At 36.7% G+C, this 20,159-nt stretch overlaps 2 protein-coding genes and 1 non-coding gene across 5 annotated transcripts; 2 read left to right on the top strand and 1 right to left on the bottom strand.

Annotated features, from left to right (window-relative positions):
- Positions 1–894: 894 nt before the first annotated feature.
- On the top strand, positions 895–965 carry TRNAG-GCC. Its single transcript has one exon. It is a non-coding gene; the product is annotated as a tRNA-Gly (tRNA).
- Positions 966–1,206: 241 nt separating this feature from the next.
- On the bottom strand, positions 1,207–5,908 carry LOC122001784 (pentatricopeptide repeat-containing protein At3g22690-like). Of its 2 annotated transcripts, XR_006117476.1 has the most exons (3): positions 3,736–5,908; positions 1,703–1,827; positions 1,207–1,570 (listed from the first exon to the last, which is right to left on the bottom strand). XR_006117476.1 is itself a non-coding variant. In XM_042556706.1 (2 exons), the coding sequence occupies exon 1, from the start codon at positions 5,851–5,853 to the stop codon at positions 3,781–3,783; it is 2,073 nt and encodes a 690-aa protein (XP_042412640.1). In that variant the 5' UTR covers positions 5,854–5,908; the 3' UTR covers positions 1,207–1,827; positions 3,736–3,780. The 2 variants fall into 2 exon arrangements, 1 of the variants encoding a protein (XP_042412640.1); XM_042556706.1 differs by having other exon boundaries at positions 1,207–1,827.
- Positions 5,909–12,000: 6,092 nt separating this feature from the next.
- LOC122001783 (probable sodium/metabolite cotransporter BASS2, chloroplastic) lies at positions 12,001–19,577 on the top strand. 2 transcript variants are annotated; one of them, XM_042556704.1, is made up of 13 exons: positions 12,007–12,391; positions 12,493–12,577; positions 13,341–13,464; positions 13,577–13,618; positions 13,731–13,844; positions 13,930–13,992; positions 14,190–14,317; positions 15,084–15,165; positions 15,250–15,301; positions 16,232–16,329; positions 16,824–16,985; positions 18,782–18,871; positions 19,211–19,577. In XM_042556704.1, the coding sequence occupies exons 1-13, from the start codon at positions 12,256–12,258 to the stop codon at positions 19,286–19,288; spliced, it is 1,254 nt and encodes a 417-aa protein (XP_042412638.1). In that variant the 5' UTR covers positions 12,007–12,255; the 3' UTR covers positions 19,289–19,577. The 2 variants fall into 2 exon arrangements, with proteins under 2 accessions (XP_042412639.1, XP_042412638.1); XM_042556705.1 differs by lacking the exons at positions 13,577–13,618; positions 13,731–13,844; positions 13,930–13,992 and having other exon boundaries at positions 12,001–12,391.
- The last annotated feature ends 582 nt before the right edge of the window (positions 19,578–20,159 follow it).

The raw sequence follows: 20,159 nt of genomic DNA, 5'->3' as shown, positions 1-20,159 counted from the left end.
AATTCGATTAGAGTGAAAGAAAGGAGGGGATGAATCCTTCCCCTCTTTGTATCTTGGAAAAATTGAAGGAAAAAAGTATGAGCTTGCAAGATCGGTTTAAACTCGTTTACTCAATCTGATCGGGCGAGAAGTTGGTGATCTGAAAGGGGTGCTTCTGTAGAGGATGAGTCGGCTCGGATGATGCCTTGTATCCATGAGAAAAGTTGAGGTCGGAGTCTTGGCATTGACCTTTAGGCATGCTCAAGTCAGTGCAATTCCTAAAGAGTTTGGCATGGTTGAACCATTTTGAGGGATGCAGGAAGGGGCGCCCTTTCTCTCCTTGTTGGATCCTCTAGATTTACTTGGATTTCGACTTAGCATTGGATCGGTTTACTAAGACTTTCTTTTGATATTAGGTCCTCGATTTATTTGGACTTTTTGCTTGGCTATTTACAATTTGTTAAGACTTTCATACCTATCTAGGACTAGAGTTTTCGTCGGTTGAGTAAATAACCTTTATATTTAATTAATTTGTTAGATCGTAATAAGATTTAATTTGAACGTTTGATAATATCAAAAATTAAAAATTGATCCTGACACTCTCTGTACTAATAATCTTTTCCGTTTTTTAATAATCTTTGACCTCTCCTTGTGATCGAGTCTCTCGACATTAGTCACATGTGCCTTTCCGTCTTGGTCTAATTAGAGAATGATTCGAGTCATTGTTAGTATTGACCTCTATTCTCCGATCGAGTCCCTCGACACTAGTCAATTATGATATTTTGACGACATAAAAGTAACGGATTTCCTATATTACATTCATTCATAATAATTTTAATTAAAATATCAAAATATAAAGACAGTTGATTAGAGTTTATTAGATTTAAATATACTAACAATCCCTTGGAATAACTAGCACCAGTGGTCTAGTGGTAGAATAGTACCCTGCCACGGTACAGACCCGGGTTCGATTCCCGGCTGGTGCAGTGCTTTTTTATTTATTTATTTTTAATTTATAAAAATGCCTTTTCCCCTCTGCTCCCGATTAACATTCATTTCATATGAACTGTCAATGATTGATAAAAATAAACCAAGAAAAAAACAAAAAAAATCTTAATATGTTAGAAAGTAATATAGGAAGCATTGCAAATATGTTCATATTTATAGTCCAGAAAATAAAAAATCAGAAAATTTATAATCCAATTCAAGGACAAAAAAAAAGTTGTGAAATCAACTAGAGATTCCAGTTAAATAGAAGCATGGAACAAATGCTAGAACGAAACAAATGCTAGAAGTTGAAATTGTGCATCAACTTCAACATCCATTAATACAAAATAATATAAAATCGACTCCTCAATTTGAGGAAGCAATCTTTGATTTTTATTTTTATTTTTTACGGCGGTCGACTAGTCACTCAAGCTCCAGCTCCTTCTAGCTCATACAATTGCCTTATGATCCTTTCCCTTTTCGCTTTCAAGGCATCAATCTTGGCATCGATATTCTCTACCATTGCCCTAAGCTTGGCTGGATCCCTCGTCGTCTCCTCCCCGCCCTCGATGTGTCCATGACTCACATTCTCTTTGTCTGCCATCTACAAGAAAATGAAAGAAAGAAAGAAAAGGGAAACGATGAGTTATTTTGATGCGAGACAAATATTGAATTTTGAAATCGAAGATGTTTTGCTTGTCTTGCAAATTAACATGCAGAAAAGGAAGATACTGACCTTTAAACTCCAAGGGATAGAACAGTTTTCAGGTAATGGATTCTATTATGAGCAATTTATAGGGGACTATATTGTGGCAAAAATAGCCTTTGCTCCTTTAAACTTGGTTGATCTTCTTTTGCTCTCTACCACAAGATTCAGAATTTAATAAAAATATTTAGAAATGAAATAAGAACAAATAGTAAAAGAATTTTTCATTTTTTTTCCTCCCTTGTAAATTCTACCTTTACCAAATTGACCACATACAAACTGAAAACTCAAAGTGTACTTTACAATTACAAAAATTTACACATCATAATTTAAGAAACTCAACTAAACATGTTTACTTTATAAAAGAATTAGAACTAAATAGCTAAATTTCTCTCATTTTTTATCTTTATGTATCGAGAATAAGAAGAAATTTAAGAGTCCCCATAGAGAAACAAAGAGACATGTGCTGAGATAATAAGGTATTAGCATTATTTGATGAAGGGCAAATTTGAAAGATAAAGAGTATTGCGAACGACAATCAATATGAAACTACTTTTTCTCAATCTATGTTTTAATCGAAAGAAATTCATTTAAAATGTTTGAGGGAAAAATTACCTACGCAATTCATCATTGAGAAAGAAAATTTATCTATCCAGACAATAAAAATTCAAAGTACTAGGACCTTTTTTCCATTTCGGATCCACTTTTTATTTGAGTGGCCTCTTTCCTTGGGAATGCAATGGCTTAATAAGAAACAAGTTGAACAAAAAAGATAAAATACAAGTATAATATAACTAAATTCTAAAAGACCAAATATGATTTGATTTAATGAGACTGAAACACAGAAGATAGTTGCATAATTATACATTAGCTAAAATACACTATTATCTAATACAAATACAAGTAAATTTTAGTTAGATTTTTATTTATTTGGTAATCAGAAAATGATGAACCAAAAACAAATTTTAATTGAAGAAACACAAAAAAATAAGTTAGATTTAGTTTGATTCGAGTTAACCAAACAATTGTCAATATATTACAAATATTAGTTAGGGAAATAAAAATTAGCTTAGAAAACTTAAGATTATACTTTTTTCTTGAAAGTCTACAATTTGAAAAACCAAATTGGTTGAATAATAATAGATTTAATCCAAACCAACCAATTTTTTTAATAAAAAATAAAAAAAAATCTGGGAAGAATTAGGTGTGATTTTGAAAGACAATAAAATAAAAGCAAGGTTAAAATGACATGAATGTGTATAAAGACGACAGGTAATTCATATAGCTAGATGAAATAAATTGATCTAAGTTGAAAATGGGAAATAAAAAAAATAAAATAAAAACTTAGTTAATGTAATTATATATGAAAATTTTTTTACAAGGCCTTTGTTTTGTTGATTTAGTTGCAATTTTATCCATCATCTTCTATAGACTTGCAATTGCTTTGCAGATTTATCAACTGCATATAAAATCATGACAGAGAAATTTGCCCCTATGGGCTGGCGCAGTTGGTTCATACAAGGAGGTTGCTGTGAATAAGCTTGGGTCAATTCTTAGCAGGTGCGGAATACGCCACTGGTTGCCTCAACTTCTCCTTGCATGTGCTGCTATTGTTGGGCGCAGCTCCCTATGCTTCCAGACAATAGGGAGCTACCTTGGAGAGGCTCCTGAGGTGACGATTTCACCTTTTGCTACCAATGACCATGGAGAAATTTACTCTAGACTTATCAAGCAACACAATCTTTACCAACTTTCTTGTACTAAGCAACTTTTATAGATTGCAGTTTCCAATCTAGACAATAAGGGATTGAGAAATGGACGTGACGTGACTCTTTCGGGTAGTGTAGCAAAAAACAACCATCTCTATGTAAGGCCATTGGTTTAAAGATGCTCAAATGGATTCAAGTCCTTACGAAAAACTCACATCTTAGTAAGAGGCAATGAAGAACCAAACATTGCAACAGATGTATGAACTTGTTTTTCCTGTACTATTATAACCAGTGATGCTACAGAGTTAGGATTTAAGAATTTTCTATAAATAAATAAATAAATAAAACGTGTACCTTTTTGGCATAAAAATACCAAACAATTGGTAGTTTGATTTAAAGTCATGATCTGTCTTCCACTAAGAATTCATGAGCCCCATCCACTTCAATCGAACTGAGTCCAGGGGATTTAACAATCATCTTGCTTCCCATGAGAGTTCTCACTTGCCCCACCTCATCCCACCTACGAGCCTCAGCATACAAGTTTGAAATCAGCGCATGTGCCCCTTCATCACCAGGCGATAGCTTGATGATGTTTTGCAAGATCTTCTCAGCTAGCTCAACCTTCCCTTGGATTCTACAAGCAGAAAGGATTGAGCCCCATATGAGATGGTTTGGTCCCAAAGGCATTTTTTTTATGACATCCACTGCTTCATCTATGAATCCAGCTCTAGCTAGTAAGTCAATTAAACAACCATAGTGTTCGACTCCAGGAGAAACACCATATAGCTCAGACATCAAATTGAAATAAGCTAGCCCCTCATTTACCATTCCAGAATGTGTACAAGCAGAAAGAACAGCCATGAATGTCACATTGTCAGGTTTTACATCCCTGAGTTCATGCATTTGATTGAAGAGATTTATAGCTTCTCTTCCTTGTCCATTAGTTGCAAGACCACCGATCATTGCATTCCATGTGTGGGAATCTTTATGAGGCATTCCATGGAAAATTTGCATTGCTACATCAGTGCAACCACACTTGGCATACATATCAATGAGTGTGTTTTGTAAACAAACATCTTTTTTTATTTCATTTTCTTCGATATAAGCATGGATAAGTTTGCCCTGGTCTAGAGCCCCGAGCTGGGAGCAAGCCGATAAAAGACTAACCATGGTGACTTCGTTTCCTTTCACATTAGAAAGCTGCATCTCTTCAAAGAAGGTTAAAGCTTCCTTATAGAGATTACCTTGAACGTAGCCTGATATCAAAGCTGTCCACGAGAAAACATCCCTCACAGGCATCTCACGGAAGATGGATTCAGCTTCTGAGAAATCCCCGCATTTGGCATACATGTTGATCAAGGCATTTCCAAGAAAGACATCACAAACTTCCAAATTTTCCTCCACAAAAGCATGGAGGAGTTTGCCCTGCTGCAGATTGCCCAATTGAGCACATGCTGACAAAGCAGCAGAGATTGTTATTCCATCTGGCCTTTCATTTCTGCATGTCATCTCTTGGTAGATATTCAACGCTTCTTTGTGGTGTCCACTAAGAACTAACCCAGAAATCAGCGCGTTCCATGTTGCAGTATTATTAATAGGCATAGACTTGAACACATTAAGGGCATCTATCAGACTGCCACACTTCGCATACATGCTTATCACTGAGTTGCCGATGTCAATGTCGAATTCCCATCCATATTCCATAATTTGAGAGTGAAGCCAAGAACCTCTACCGAGAGCATGCAATTCACCACAAGCTGATAGCAGGCTTGTTAAAGTGAACTTGTTTGGCTCAATGCCAACCTTTCTCATCCCATCAAACAACCTAAAACCTTCATCTAACTGATTCTGTTGCAAATAACCAGATATCATCGACGTCCACGAAACCACATCCTTCTGCGGCATTTCATCAAACACCTTCCTCGCAACGTCAATATCGCCGCAGCCGCTATAGAAGTTGATGAATCCCGACATCACAAACATGTCCGAATCGAAGCCAAATCGTGTAGCCATAGCATGGACTGAGCTTCCATCACGCAGACTTCCGAGTTGCGCGCATGCTCTCGACACGGTAGAGAAGGTGTAGCTATCAGGAGGGAAGTCTGCACGACGGAGCAGCAGCTTAAAGGCAGAGAGGGCGTCATGAGGAGCACAGTGGTGGGTGTAGCCCCTAATGATAGAGTTCCACATGAAAATATTTGGTTGGGGAATCAGATCGAACAGGCGGCGGGCGGCGGTCATGTTGGAGATGGCGGAGGGGGAAGTGAAGACCGCGAGGAGTCGGCTGGCGGCGAAGGTGTCTTCGACGAGGCGAGAGCGGATCATGCGAGCGTGTACCTGAGCGAGCTGCGACCTGTTGGAGCAGCTTTCGAGGAAGAGGAGGAGGAAGCGGCGGTGATCGCCGGAGCTCCATGCCTCGGTGAGCTTCTTGGCTGCGAGGAGTCGCCTGGGATCGAAGTAAAGATAGCGCATCTAACGGCGTCGCAAGGCGTGCGCGGTTCGACTGGGACCCTGATAGTTTCGGCAATTTAATGGACCACTAAGTTTAAAATACCCAAAGTCTTTAGTGTCTTCTCCAAATACCTTTTTCTTATATAGCGTTTGATTTTTTTCTAAATCTTTGATTTTTTTTCTAAATTGGAATGGAAATGAGAATTATAAGTATTATTTTTTTAAAAAAATATAAATTTGTTATATTAACGGTCTCTCTAATACCGATCCTATAAATATGGAGAGAGGTACATACAGGTACATAGACGTTAAACGTATGTTGAGATCCACCGTCTATGCTACGCCCTGGGACAATCATTCTTAAAAAATAAAGTTTAGTTAGTTGAATATTTTCTATCGGAATGAATCTAATTTTTTTTTTATCCTTAGAGAAAAATAAGAGAAAAAATTAGATGTGAGTGAAAGTTGAATGCGAGAGCAAAATATGATGAGAGAGTATGATGAAAGAGAAAGTGTGATGAGAGATAAAATATGATAGGAAAAAATGAAAAGAGAAAAAGTGTGATGAAAGAAAATGAGAAAAGAGAGTGTGATGAGATAGAGCATTGGTGGCAAAAGGCGAATACGCTTGCCCCCAGCTGTTAGGATGTATACTAAAAGTCTAGCTTTTGATATAAACATTTATCTAGAAATAAGAATCACATTGGTCAAATGTCTACATTTATGATAAATGTAGTTGTTCAATTAATTTATATTGTAGATAACATGATGTGTGGTGTCACACACAGAGGATCATGTTATCAGTACCTTATAAATTATAAACAGTACCTCACGACCAAGATGGAAAGGAACAAACCATTGGAAGGTCGTAGTGTAATTAGGTATTAGTTTATCTTAACTATATAATTACACTACTACACTTAGAGTGTATTGAGTAGGATCATTAGAGGTCGTTTCTTTTTATACTGACTTTATAAAGGAACAAAGACCTCAGTTATTATGGAAGTGTGTGCTCTTAATCCTAATATAATAACAAGCACATATATTTGATATTTATTTCTTTAATTTATCAATGGGTGAGATTTAGTTCGATAAATCAATAAGCCCGATAAGTTGAGAAATGATATCACTTATAGTGTGTGTTGTTGATTATAGAAGGAAATTGTGTCCTAGTAATCTAGGTTGAGAATGTCCCCAAGAGGAGCTCATAAGGATTGTCATGTTAAACCCTGCAGGTGGACTTAGTCCGACATGACGATGAAGTTGAGTGGTACTACTCTTGTAAAATATCGGAAAATGGCGAATAATAATAAGGGAATTTTTCAAAATTTTTAGAAATTTTTCGGAGCTCGTATGGACAAGTCTACGGGGATAAAAAAAAAGGGGTCCGGGAAAGCCTGTTTGGGCCTTCCCTATTTAAGTGAGGAAATGTTTAATTTTTCCTTTTAATTTAGTTTTCTTTTTCTTTATTTCTTTTCCCTCCGAACCTCTACTGTGTCGTTTCCCCTCACCCGAGCCTACCTCCGTGCGCCGTTCTTCTTCCCCCGCCGAAACCGAGCCCTAACTGCTCCTTGCCGGTTTCCTTTCTTCTTCCCGAGCCGCCGCGATCAAATTCTCCCCTTCACTGTCGGCGCCAACCTTCTCTCTCGCGCGTGTGGGGATGCCACTTCTCTGCCCTAGCTGTCGCGGTGAGGACTGAGCCGGCCAATTGATCCACTGCCTTCGATCTCCCCTTGCTGTCGCTACTCCGCCGCCGTCCGTCCACGCGAGCAGCCGACCGCCATGCCCTAGTCTTCATTATCACCGCTGGTTTCTTCCTCCTTCCTCGGCCATCTCTGCACGGACACATCCTGACTCCACTGCAGCCGCGCGTGCCCTAGCGTTTGTTAGTTAGAGCCCTAGAGCCAATCATTTGATGATTGTATGGACTCATGTATATCATATTCTTGTATATTAATAAAGGCATTTGTTTGGTTATTATACTTATTTGTATTAGTGCCAAATAGACTAAGTATAATAGCGTCCTTGAGTAGAAGGTTCATACCTATATCAATCGATTAGTTGAATCGATAGTGAGATGATATAGGGAACACTCCTCTAAATCATTCCTAGTCGAGTATTAACATTCAGGGACAATGTTAATGCAATAAGACTAGCATGTAGGTCAGTTCGATGACTTGATCTCACAAGTCATGGATATAGAGACATCAAGCTGACACATGGGTATACATTGAAGAATGTATACTGAATGACCCGCCATGAGAAAGTATCATGGATCGTTATATGAGTGTCATATACTTTCTCATGTGGCTATTAGTATGACTATTAGTCCTTAGACCTGAAGTCATCATGGATCCCTACATAAGGAGTTATGTACTTTGGTTTCGTCAAACGTCACCCGTAACTGGGTGGACTATAAAGGCGATTACTGGGTATATAACGAATTATGCAGAGGGATGTGAGTGATGTAGATGAGATCTATCCCTCCCATATGATGGGAGCGACATCGCTATTCTTGATAGAGTGAGACCACTAAGTGCATGACCATGCCCAAATGAGTCAACATTAGATGTTGAGCTCATTTGATTGAGTGAGTCTACTTGGATTTCAAGATTTAGATTGATAAGAGGATGACACGGTCTATGCCTCATATTGATCAATCTAGATGTCTAGGATAGAAGGACACTTGTCATATATTGTGAGGAGTCACAATTAGTAGTCACAAGGTGATGTTGGATCTCGACATTTCTTGTAACTTGGGTAGCAATGATGTATTGCTAGATGCCGCTCATTGCTTATGTTTCTAAAGGAGTTTAGAAACATTGCCAACGTTACAAGAACCTATTGGGTCACACATAAAGAACAAGTGGATGGAGATTAGGTTCATATGATGAACCAATTGGATTAGGTTCATATGATGCACCAAAGATTGGATTCAAATTAGACTTATTGAGTTAGACTCAATTAGATTCAATTGTTGAATGAGTCTAATTTAAATTTGATTCATTGAGTCAATTTATATTAATGAATTGAGATTCATTAAATTGAAATTGACTTGAATCAAAGGTTGGATTTAACTCAACAAGGAAGACAATTGGTCAAGTTTGGCTTGACCAAGTAGAAGTTGAAACATCAAGTTTGACTTGATGTATTGCCACATCATAAGGATGACTCATCCTTGCCACATCACATGCCACCTCATGGAGGTTACAACACTTCCCATTTCATTTAATGTGGCCGGCCACATTAAATGAGGGAGTTATGTGTGTGGCCGGCCACACTAAAGAGTGAATGGTTTTCATTTAGTGTGTATTGATGTGTGGTAATGGTCTCATCTTCTTCCTTGATTCTTCCTTCTCTTCTCTTGCTGTTGCCGTGACTTTCATGGTGTGGAGAAGGTGGTTGAGTGAATTCCAAGAGCAAAGGAAGAGTGAAGGTCACAAAGAAAGGATATTACTAGTGAGTGTATAAGATTTTCTTTTGTATCTTCTTCTTTTCTTCCTTTCCAATCCCATTCGAGAGCTCTAGAAAGTGCTAGCATACTTGGGGCTCTCTTCTCCATCCTTTGAGTGTGAGAGACACTCCTTGTTCGTGTGGATATCATTAGAGGAGTGTCTACGTTGACACTCTCGAGATCCGGCGTACCGTTGGACGAGCGGGATTTGCGAGGGCACGCTTCAAGGGTAAAATTCTCAACACATAGATCTAGGAGTAGATCTAAAATTTTGAAACTCGTACTCGTAATTTCCGTTCGGTTTTCCTTGCACGGATCTACGACTTTGGGTGATTCGGGGTTTCCGCGACGCGAAAAGCGATTTTCGCGGCCCGAAGAACCCAACAGCGTTTGCCCGATGTCGTGCCTTGCATCTACGCCCGACGCCATCATCCTCACCGTGCCCTAGCTTGAATCGATTTCGCTGTGTAGCACAGATCTTCCTCCAGCCGACGCTGTCGATTCGTCTCGACGCTGCCGCCGGCCAAGGAGTAAGAAGGGGGCGTTGTCTCAAGGGTCCAACCACCCTTTGCTTCTTCTCTCGTCTTCAAGGCGCAGCTAGTCACTTGCTTGGAGTCGTCCAACCATCACCAGAAGAGCCAGAGATGGAGAGGAGTATGCTGGTATTAGATCAAGGTAAGGCGAATGCCCGAAATTGACTAGCAGTGATTGGTTTTTCCATTCTATGTATTGGGATGTGAAGATTTAATGTTTGGCTTGTCCTTGGAGTTTCGGCCAGCACTACTCACCGGCGAATCACAGTTCCGGCCATCCTATTCCGGAAGTGACCCTCTCTAGCCGTGAGTTGATGGAGGAGAAATCCAAGTTAGGTGAGTTGAGTTATGAAATGATTACATATTTAGAATTTGTGTTAATATATAGATGATGATAAATTGGTTGATTTGGTGAGTATGTGGAGATACCATTATTAACTGGATAAGTGGAGTTAATTAGTTGATTTCATGAGGAGTGTGATAAAAAAAAAATGATAAAAGAGAGTGTGATGGGAGAGAAAGAGCACGACGAGAGAGAGAGGATGAGGAGAGAGAAAGTATGATGAGAGAATAAGGAGAAAAAAAAGGAGAAAAAAAATGATACGAAAGGAAAATTGAACAAATATATTAAAGATATTTTCGTCCAAAATTTAATTCTTATTCTCATTCCGATCAAATTAAACCCAAAGAAGGAGATGAATTTCATCACAATCTAAATTTTGGATTTCATTTTAAAATTTTAATTTCATTTTTATCAATAACATTTAGAAATGAATTCATTTTATTTCCAAACCCATTAAATCAAACGCCACTTTGGTAACCTAAATCACTTCGAACTAAAATTAAAAATTAAGGCCATATCTTAAAATTTTTTACTCATTCAAAATTCAATATTCAATAAGTCCATTATTCAATTTCGTCCAAAATTCAATGATGGACGTTTTTAGAGTCAAGGAATCTAGAAACCTGTTGATTTTGATTAGCAAATGTGATTATTATAACTTTATAATGAGCTTATTATAAATTTTACAGGAGTTTTACCAGAATTAATTACAATTTATGTTATAAATTTAGATCTATTTAAGAGGTTTTGAGATTGATTTTGATTTAAAATGATTCTAAAATTTTATAGATATAATTTCATATAAAATTTATTGGGATGTAATTGATTGATGAATCTAAATAGTGCTGTCAAACAGGTTAATCTATTATCTTGATAGATTGAGAAATCCCAATCTAACCCAAGATGAATTGTGAGTTAGACAGATTAACCAACGATCCGTCAAAAGATAAAAAAATTATTGAAAATTTTGAATTTGAGTTACGGATGAGATGAGTCACGCTCACGAGCCTATCAATATTTTCATTTTAATTTTAAATTTAGGATAATATTTTTTTCTAAACTTGATGATCAACCTAAGCTCGTCACGAGTCGGCTCATTTGAGCTCGTATGGGTTGGCTCGTCTGGATTCATGTTTAAATAAGTTGATAAAATTTTAACTAAAATTATTTAAATTATTTGATAGGATGAGCTAATCCTATGAATCCAATTCAAATTGACGATTCTAAATCTAGATAGAAAGAGATGAGATATTTTATGAATACCCTATGAGAGTTAGATATTTTAAAATTTAAATACATAAAATGGATAATAATAACACTTTCTCATGCTATTCATAAAATTTCTGAGTTTTTTTATTTTATTTTGAACGTGTCGATCCAATTGAACAACTCCTATGTAAGAGTTCTCTAAATTCAACGGTAATTGATAGATCTAGAGAGAAAAAAGAAAGGGTATTTCAAAAAAATACACCATGTGATTTATATATTTTGAAACTTAAATATATGAAATAGATATTAATTATAGTACAATATGATTATACTCACCCAAACATCTGAAACGTTGATTTTTAGTGAAATAGATAATAATGAATATGGTAGTTTCTGTGAACGGTTCAGCTCTGGTCGGTCCGATTTAAAGGGTCAAATGACGGTTCAGTTCCCGTCGGTCCGACTTAAAGGGTCACTAACTCCTTTGTCACGTGCGAGACTCGAACCCAATCTTGACAGGTTCGCAATTAGTCCCCAAAGGCCAAGCCACACTAACTACAAACCAACGGTCCTGGACAACGCCCCTGCTCTCCAAGTGCTCGACGCAATGCTGGCCACGGCATCGCTCGGCGCCAACGTCTTCGTCCGCTGTGGCCCCTCGGATCCTCGCGCTGCCACAATCGGGAGCGGCCATGTCATGGTGTCGTCCTCTCGTTATCCACGCCCTCACCACCTTCCTCCGCCTTCGAGATCAATCCCAATCCTGACTAGTCAACTCCAGACCCGCAGATTTGGCGCCGTCCTCCCCAGCGTTGCTTCCTCTCCCCTCCCAAAGCCCTCGTTTCCTGCTCCATTTTGCTACTTCGAAGGCGGCTGCGGCGGAAATGGCGGTGGCTTCCTCCTATGTGGCATCCATTTCTAAGGTCCTCCGCAGGGATCGTAGATCTCCGTCTGTGTTCTCCGTGGCTTTCTCCCGTTTGCCGTACTCCGCCGGCTGCAGGTCCCGACCTCCGCCTCTTGGTACGCGCACCTCTCTAAAAAGGCCCCCTTTAGCGATTTCTCGGCTTCCTGCTATGGCGCTCACTGTCTGCTCTTTTTCTGATTGGTTGTCTGAGAAAAAGTAGTCTTGGGAAGTGGGTCGTCGAGTGGGAGGAACGATAGCTTTCCTTGCTCAACTGCATCATCGCCTCTCGTCCCGGTTTTGAGGTATATCCTTTTTCAGTTTGCAAACCGAACTCTAGGACTGAAGCACAAATGAGGAATGCAATAAATTTCTTGGATTTCTGCGGCAGAATGGATACAAATTTCTCATCTCGCTAGGTGTTTAAAGTAATCCAATTAGAATTGGATTTTCTAGTTTCATGATTTTCTTTATGCATATTGACGAGCAGAATCTGGATGTCAGTTTTATGTTTTACCACTGTGTATATAGTAAATGAAGCTCAAAAATATATACTTGATACAGCTCGTGGCCCAAGGCATAAAACTGAATGAAGGCAAGGCGAAAGAAACTGCTCCTTTTACCTCACTCTTTTTTTTTTTTGTTTTGTAATGTTTGACTTGAGATAGCTTACCTCTGCGATGCATTAGAAAACAATTGTGTGGGTTAATGGTTCTCATTCCAAGACTATGATTACTCTTTTGTTCAATTTAGGACAGTTAATTATGCTCTTGTTGCTATAAGTTGACTTTTCATTTACATGTTGAGCAAGCTCACAATCACCTGCTTATCAATCAGCTGGGATGGCAAATAGGTTTGAACATTAAATGTTACATAAAACATCACTAAATGAAAAAAAGCGCTATCTTATTCTATTCCTTTATCTATTTTGTTTGAACTCATGGAGATTTGTTTCCATGTTTTTTGCAATTTAGTTTTTTTTTCTTCTGTTATTATTGTAATAATGTCTCGCAGCACAGATTAACATATTTACTTGCTTACCTTTTCATCACGGAACTTAAATTTCAGGAGTAGACAAGTTTTGTGCAAAGCTGAATTAAATGTTTCAGGGGAGATTCCAAATAGTCCAGCAGCTGAAATGAGCCAGTATGAGAGGATTGTCGAACTTCTTACTACTCTTTTCCCTGTTTGGGTACGTTGTTGGTGGTTAATCGGTGTCTATCTCCTGTTTTTGCTGAGCTTGGTTTTAACTTAGTACCAAAGCACGAATTGGGGTTGGGGAAATGAACTCTTTTCTTTGACAGGTTATAATAGGCACAATCATTGGCATATACAAACCATCTATGGTACCTTATTTTGATTCTCCAATTCTATTTGAATTTCTTGTGATAATTGGCTTCCTATATTACTTATGATAAATGAATTTTATTATTAATTGATATTAACTTACCATTTTAGGTTACTTGGTTAGAGACAGACCTTTTCACTCTTGGCTTGGGGTTCCTCATGCTTTCCATGGGGTTGACCCTCACATTTGAAGATTTCAGGAGATGCATGAGAAATCCATGGACAGTAGGATGCTAAGATGCTCTATCTTGTTAGTGTTCTTATAGATACAAATTGTTAATGTTCACAATCATGCATTTTTTATTTACAGGTGGGTGTAGGATTTCTTGCTCAATATTTAGTCAAACCTTTGCTTGGCTTCGTAATTGCTATGGTATGGGCACGTTGTCTGTAGCTTTATCCATAGCAAAACGATCAGACTTGTATGCTAAACAAATATATGTTACTATTACTGAATTTCCTAGGGTTTTTTTTTTTGCAACTTTATTTATGAACATCAATCAGGTCCTTTTCTGGAGCCTTATTTATGTTTGCTATTTTTGCTCACTATTGTTCTTCATTCCATTGCAGACTTTGAAATTATCTGCTCCTCTCGCAACTGGTCTTATCCTGGTATCATGTTGTCCTGGAGGTCAAGCATCCAATGTAGCAACTTATATATCAAAAGGAAATGTAGCACTTTCAGTTCTTATGACGACGTAAGTTTCTTTACACCATGTAACAATATCTGGACATAAACACAAGGTTGTCATCTGCAGAAATAATCGGAGCCTGGGAATCCTTACGGATCCTGTGAAGTGAAGTATTCCATTTTCATATGATTTAAGAGGCTTGTTTGTATGTTATTAGGAGAACCTGGTTAATTTATACAAGTTTTTGCTAGCTGAGGAAATATAAGATAACAATCCAATCATTCGAACAAGTTTTTGTAGTGTGCCCTTTATCATTGACACATATGTATATATGCTTATGTGAGATTATGGCTGCAGGTTCTTTAGTACTTAGGAAGAATTAATTTCCATCCCAAGTAGAAATGACTAATAATTTACTGTACATCGGATGAAATTCATTTATGCTATGTTTATGTGGACACATGACAACTGGTCACCGATATATCATTCAGGCAGCTATGCACTGTTGTAACATTCTCTTGCCATTGTCAGCTTATAGGGCCCAATAAGCATCACATAGAGGACGATTCTAAACTATGAATGATGGATCACCCCCCTGATAATTTAGTGTTTATTCCCTCTGGATAATTTCAATAGTTCAAGAGAGATTGAGTCACATATCTATTATGTTATAGGGCATCTCCAATCTGTTTGGTTGGTATGCCTGTTATGTGGTGAAATTTATCCAAGATTAAATATATATATATTGATACCTTTATGTTTATCTGTCTGCACTAAACTTGCTAGAAGCAATACATTATAGTGATCAGATGCTGATCTTGGATTCTTTCAGTTGTTCAACAATTGGGGCTATAGTAATGACACCTCTTCTCACTAAGCTTCTCGCCGGTCAGCTTGTCCCAGTTGATGCAGCTGTAAGGATATTTGTTTCTTAGTAAATCCAATGATAATCAAGCAAATGATACAATGATAATCACTGAATTCTTATTTGTCTCTAGGGATTGGCCATCAGTACTTTTCAGGTTGTTTTGGTCCCCACCATTGTTGGCGGTAAATTTTCTTTTGAGAAATATTGCAAGCACACACTTATTTTCATTGTTGAGCTGTTATGAACATACAATTCTAAATGTGTACCCTTCTCAAAGTGTGTTGAGATCAATTTATTTAATTCCTAATAATACAAGTAGATAGTCCATTGAATTAAAAATGTTATTATATTGCATCAGACTAATGCTCGACATATTTTAGTATGTCATATGTGTAAAAGCATGTGGAGATGAATCACACGAGGCTCACTTATTTAAGTTTCTTCTATTTAGAACTTTTTTGGATTATTAGTGGAACCAAAAATGAATTTACGTATTTTATGCTTCAATATGTGTTAACATGAATTCATTTAAATTATACATTTATAATCTTTTCCTTAACTTGTTTACGTTTAATAATAAGAATATGCCAATTAGATAATTAATTGATTTTGAATTTTAATTAATAGATTTCATCTTGACGCATGTTAAAACTTGACAAGTGTTGGTATAGTATGATATTTATTGGCATGAGCAACATGGGAAATATTATTGGTGCCAATCAATTTCGAATGCCAATAATTTACTGGAACACTTTGTTTTGATCATGCCATCCGGTGCGGCATTATATTTTAAACCATGTTAAATTATGATGAAGGTATTTTTGCCTATTCCAATGACCACCTTTTCTTTCTTTGAAACAAAGATATAGTTGAAAGGATATAGATGAATCAGACTATTGAAAGCCCTGGAAAACAATTGCTGGAATGTTTTCTGCTCACATCTGGTAGTTCATTCGATAATGGGTCCTTTCTGTTTTATATAGTAATATTCCTAAGAATAGTGCAGGCATTAGTTCTGGATAGACAATGTAATGGCTCCTTCTGGTATAGTATCTATTAAGTTTTTACATACATTAGGATCTCATATTGACTTATTGAATTGACTTTGGCAGTATTGGCAAATGAGTATTTCCCTAAGTTTACCAAGAGAATATCCACACTCACCCCATTGATTGGTGTTATCCTTACTACATTGTTGTGCGCAAGCCCTGTAAGTATGCCTGACTATGAACTTAGCATATTGTTGAGTTTATGACCCAAATTTTGTTGGCCTTGACTTGCAAATTTTGCAGTCTATTTAGTGCTACTTTAATTATGAGATTTGTTTTACCTTTATTTTTATTTTCACACACTTATGTATGTAATTAGCATCATGTTATCTCCTCTTGTACCAATTTTGGTATTGTGAATTCTTTTCCTTTGCTTGTGATTTTTTACCCATCTAGGATTTTCCACATAAATATGTGATTCTTGCTTTGTGTCAATTATCTATTTTCAATATTATTGCTACATATTCTTGTAGCTATTTTGTCTTTTTTCTGATGAATATGCTTGTGTTAAGTCTAAGTGTGCCAATTTGAAGAATGTCACTGTGCATGGAACAAATCCTATTGTTTAAGTGATGGTGTTGGTTGAGTGATCGTGTCTTTTAGCATCTTTATTTTTTTTTAAGATTGATCGGTTTTTAATTTTTTTCTTTGCAAGATCGGGCAAGTTGCAGAAGTCTTGAAATCTCAGGGAGCACAACTTATTATTCCTGTAGCTCTCCTTCATGTAGCAGCGTTTGCCCTTGGCTATTGGTTGTCTAGACTTTCAACATTTGGGGAATCCACTTCTCGTACCATTTCAATAGAATGCGGCATGCAGGTAATACTTACTGACTGAATTTAAAGAGTTAATGGGCACAGTTGAGGCACAATATGATCTGTATCTATAAGATCCTGTAGAAAATCCTGCTGCAAATCTGAACTATGAAGCATTTTAAATTAATTACAGCAAATCTTGTGGATTTCTGTTTTGACTACAGTCAAATTAAAACTGACCTAGACCAAAGATTCTTCGTTCTTCCTTTTTTCTTATTGAAAAAAAAAAACTTACTCTTTGGTGATTTCCAAAAATCCATCAAAATACGAATGTTACATTATAAACTGGTACAAATGATGATCCTTCAATAGTTTTCTCATTCTTTCATCACCTTCACACGGGTGTTGTTTCACTGGAAGTTGGTGACTTTGTGCTAATGTGGAGGGTAACATTCAAAACATTGTCAGAAGTATGATTTGCACAAGTATCATTCAAAACAAAATAAAATAATTAATTTGAGGTTATGCACAATCCTACATGCAGTAATAATCTCCTGTTAATTAATCTTTTTTTTAGTAACAGTTGCAATACAATCTCATGAGATTTTTTCTTTTTGTAGAGAAGTTAAACTTGATGTTATGCATTCTATACATGAAAAGAAGTTTAATTTTGAGTAGAGTGAGTATAGTATGTACATTTGTGGAACTAGTAAACGTATCTGTTTTCAACTTAATAAAGGTTTACCTTTTGCTGCAGCAATTATAGAACACATTTGTATGAGACTTGGAAAGCATTCAATAACAAATTGTGAATAACTGCCTCGTCGTAATTCCCTCCAAATATGCAACATATTGTACTCCTTCCATATCTCCACTCTTCGTTCTGTTGCAATAAGTAGTTTCTACCTGCATTCCTCGTTTCCTCAGTCTATTCATAGTTACAGTTTCAGAATAATTAATGAGCATTCAGATGATGAATGCGTACCTCAGGGATTAGGGATTTCCTTTGAACCAACTAACTTATAGCATCTCTTTTGTTCGATTTAATTTAGTATACTGTGCGACTCTGTATGCAGATTTTTAGAGAGCATTCTCCATTTTGCATTGTCTTCTACCATGCAACTGTCAACTACGACTCCCACAGGAAAGATGCTGATGAATGCTAATATCAGCAACCATGGATGAGTGCATAACTATGTCGCACTTCATAATCACCCAATCACCATTTTTGCTGATTTCATCTTAAAACAAATGTTTCCATTTGCATGCAATTTACAGCAATGTTTCTGTTAAGGATGCATTTCAGATTCCACGATTAGCACCATGGGGTTTTTATAGTCCATGTAGAATCAGCTTTTAGGAACTTCATAGAAGACCACCTGAACCATAATAACATGTCCTTTATCGAAGCCACAGTCCGTGTGTAAGCGAGTTGCAATATCTAAGATTGAATTTCTTACACCAAGACCACTAGTAGCTTTAGGTTTGCATAGTCTTCCGTGACGATGAAAAACCATTCCTATCTTTACCTTCTCAAAATCTAGTGCAAATGTGTGACAGCAATACGATATTTGACCATGTAATTCAATTCTGATTGGATTAACTCTACTTTCTCGGCATGAGACGGTCTCTTAACTACTGCATTTTATCAGTAGATAGCAAACTAGCAATCAAGGTCAGTTATAGTTTTTCTTCACTATGATCGGGGAAAAAAAAATGCTGAGCTAATGTCTTGCTTGATTAGAAATACTGAAAACAAAATACAGCTATGCTGCATTTTTTCAAAACTTTTATATTAATTTTTTTATGTGAAATATTATGCTTGACTGTGTACTACCCAATCTTTAATTCTTTATCCAGAGTTCTGCTCTTGGATTTTTGCTTGCTCAAAAACATTTCACAAATCCCCTCGTCTCTGTTCCTTCAGCTGTGAGCGTTGTCTGCATGGCGGTAAGACTTCAAACTGATGCCTCTTACTTTTGTTCCGAGCATTTGTTTTATGTTTGAAGTATCGAGTATTAGCTAGGAGACAGGCCAAGAAAGAAACACAAACTATATTATTTACAGGAAACTGACTGATAATCTACAGAGATCCACTTAGGCAGTCGAAACATCATGGCTAGAGATTGCAAGAATTTCTTCTCGATTAAATTCTTACAAAAATAATAGCTGGTTGAGGTTCAGTAGTAGAATAAGATTAAGCTCCATATTAACTGTACTTGTTATCGGTTTTTTCGAATACGAAGCAATGCCACTTAAACCTTCATGCTTCATCTTTTAACTTAACAGCTCGGTGGGAGTGCTCTTGCTGTTTTCTGGAGGAACAGGCCTATTCCTGCTAATGACAAGGATGACTTTCAAGAGTGATGAAGAAACATACGATTTCTTTCCTGTTTGCTCGTCGTATCGAAAGCCTAAAGGAATTCTTGTACTGACGAAGATAGGCATAGATGGAGCAATTTCCGATCCCCTTGAACTATGTGGGGGAATCGATATCGGATATGGGTCTGCAGAAACTAGATTCTTGTTTCTCCGATTTGCTAGTTATACATTCATCTGAATAAGATTGTTGGTTTGCTCCAAATGCATTAAAGCATTGTTATCCAAATACATCACACAGAAATATGATGAATATTCTTAGTTTTAATCCTTCAAATATATGTCCAACAGAACACAACACGGAAATAAGCTAATCAAACTGAGGCTTGGTCTAATATACTTATTTTAATTAGGGGTACAAATGAATTGAGTCGAATAATATAAAAAATATTGATATTTGAGTCCGAGTTGAAAAAATATAAGAGATATTTGAATTTGATTTGAAGTTCAAAAATACTATTAATTTTAGCTCAAGTTTGATTCGAAATAATATTCAAACTCAAGTTTTGTTCGAATTTTGATTCGAGCGTAATCAAATTATAGTTCAAAATACTCAAGTTTAGTTCAAATTGTTTGAATTTTGATATGAGCGTAATCAAATTATAGTTCAAAATGATTTAAATTTTAGTTTGATTCCAATCATTCAAACCTTAATTTGAGTCTATTTAAATTAAAATTACATAAAAATAATTAGAGTTCGATTTATGAGTGGCTCATAAATAATCAAATAAAATATTATAAGTTCGAATTCGATTCAAAAAAATTATTTAACATGTTCGAGTTGGGCTCGAATTTGATAATTTTGGATATGATTCAAATATTTTTTGAGCCGATTTGAAAAGATAAAAGCCTGTGAACA

The sequence above is a fragment of the Zingiber officinale genome, chromosome 7A, assembly GCF_018446385.1.
Source record: "Zingiber officinale cultivar Zhangliang chromosome 7A, Zo_v1.1, whole genome shotgun sequence".
Classification (NCBI taxonomy): domain Eukaryota; kingdom Viridiplantae; phylum Streptophyta; class Magnoliopsida; order Zingiberales; family Zingiberaceae; genus Zingiber; species Zingiber officinale.
The sequence above is the reverse complement of the archived record's forward strand: the minus strand, read 5'-3'. Positions and strand labels throughout refer to the sequence as shown.

Coding starts and splice junctions, on each gene's coding strand:
- LOC122001784 (XM_042556706.1), bottom strand. CDS start 5,853: ATGCGCTATCTTTACTTCGATCCCAGGCGACTCCTCGCAGCCAAGAAG.
- LOC122001783 (XM_042556704.1), top strand. CDS start 12,256: ATGGCGGTGGCTTCCTCCTATGTGGCATCCATTTCTAAGGTCCTCCGC. Junction 13,993..14,189: donor TTGGCTTCGTAATTGCTATG/GTATGGGCACGT, acceptor ATTCCATTGCAG/ACTTTGAAATTATCTGCTCC. Junction 16,986..18,781: donor CAATAGAATGCGGCATGCAG/GTAATACTTACT, acceptor TTCTTTATCCAG/AGTTCTGCTCTTGGATTTTT.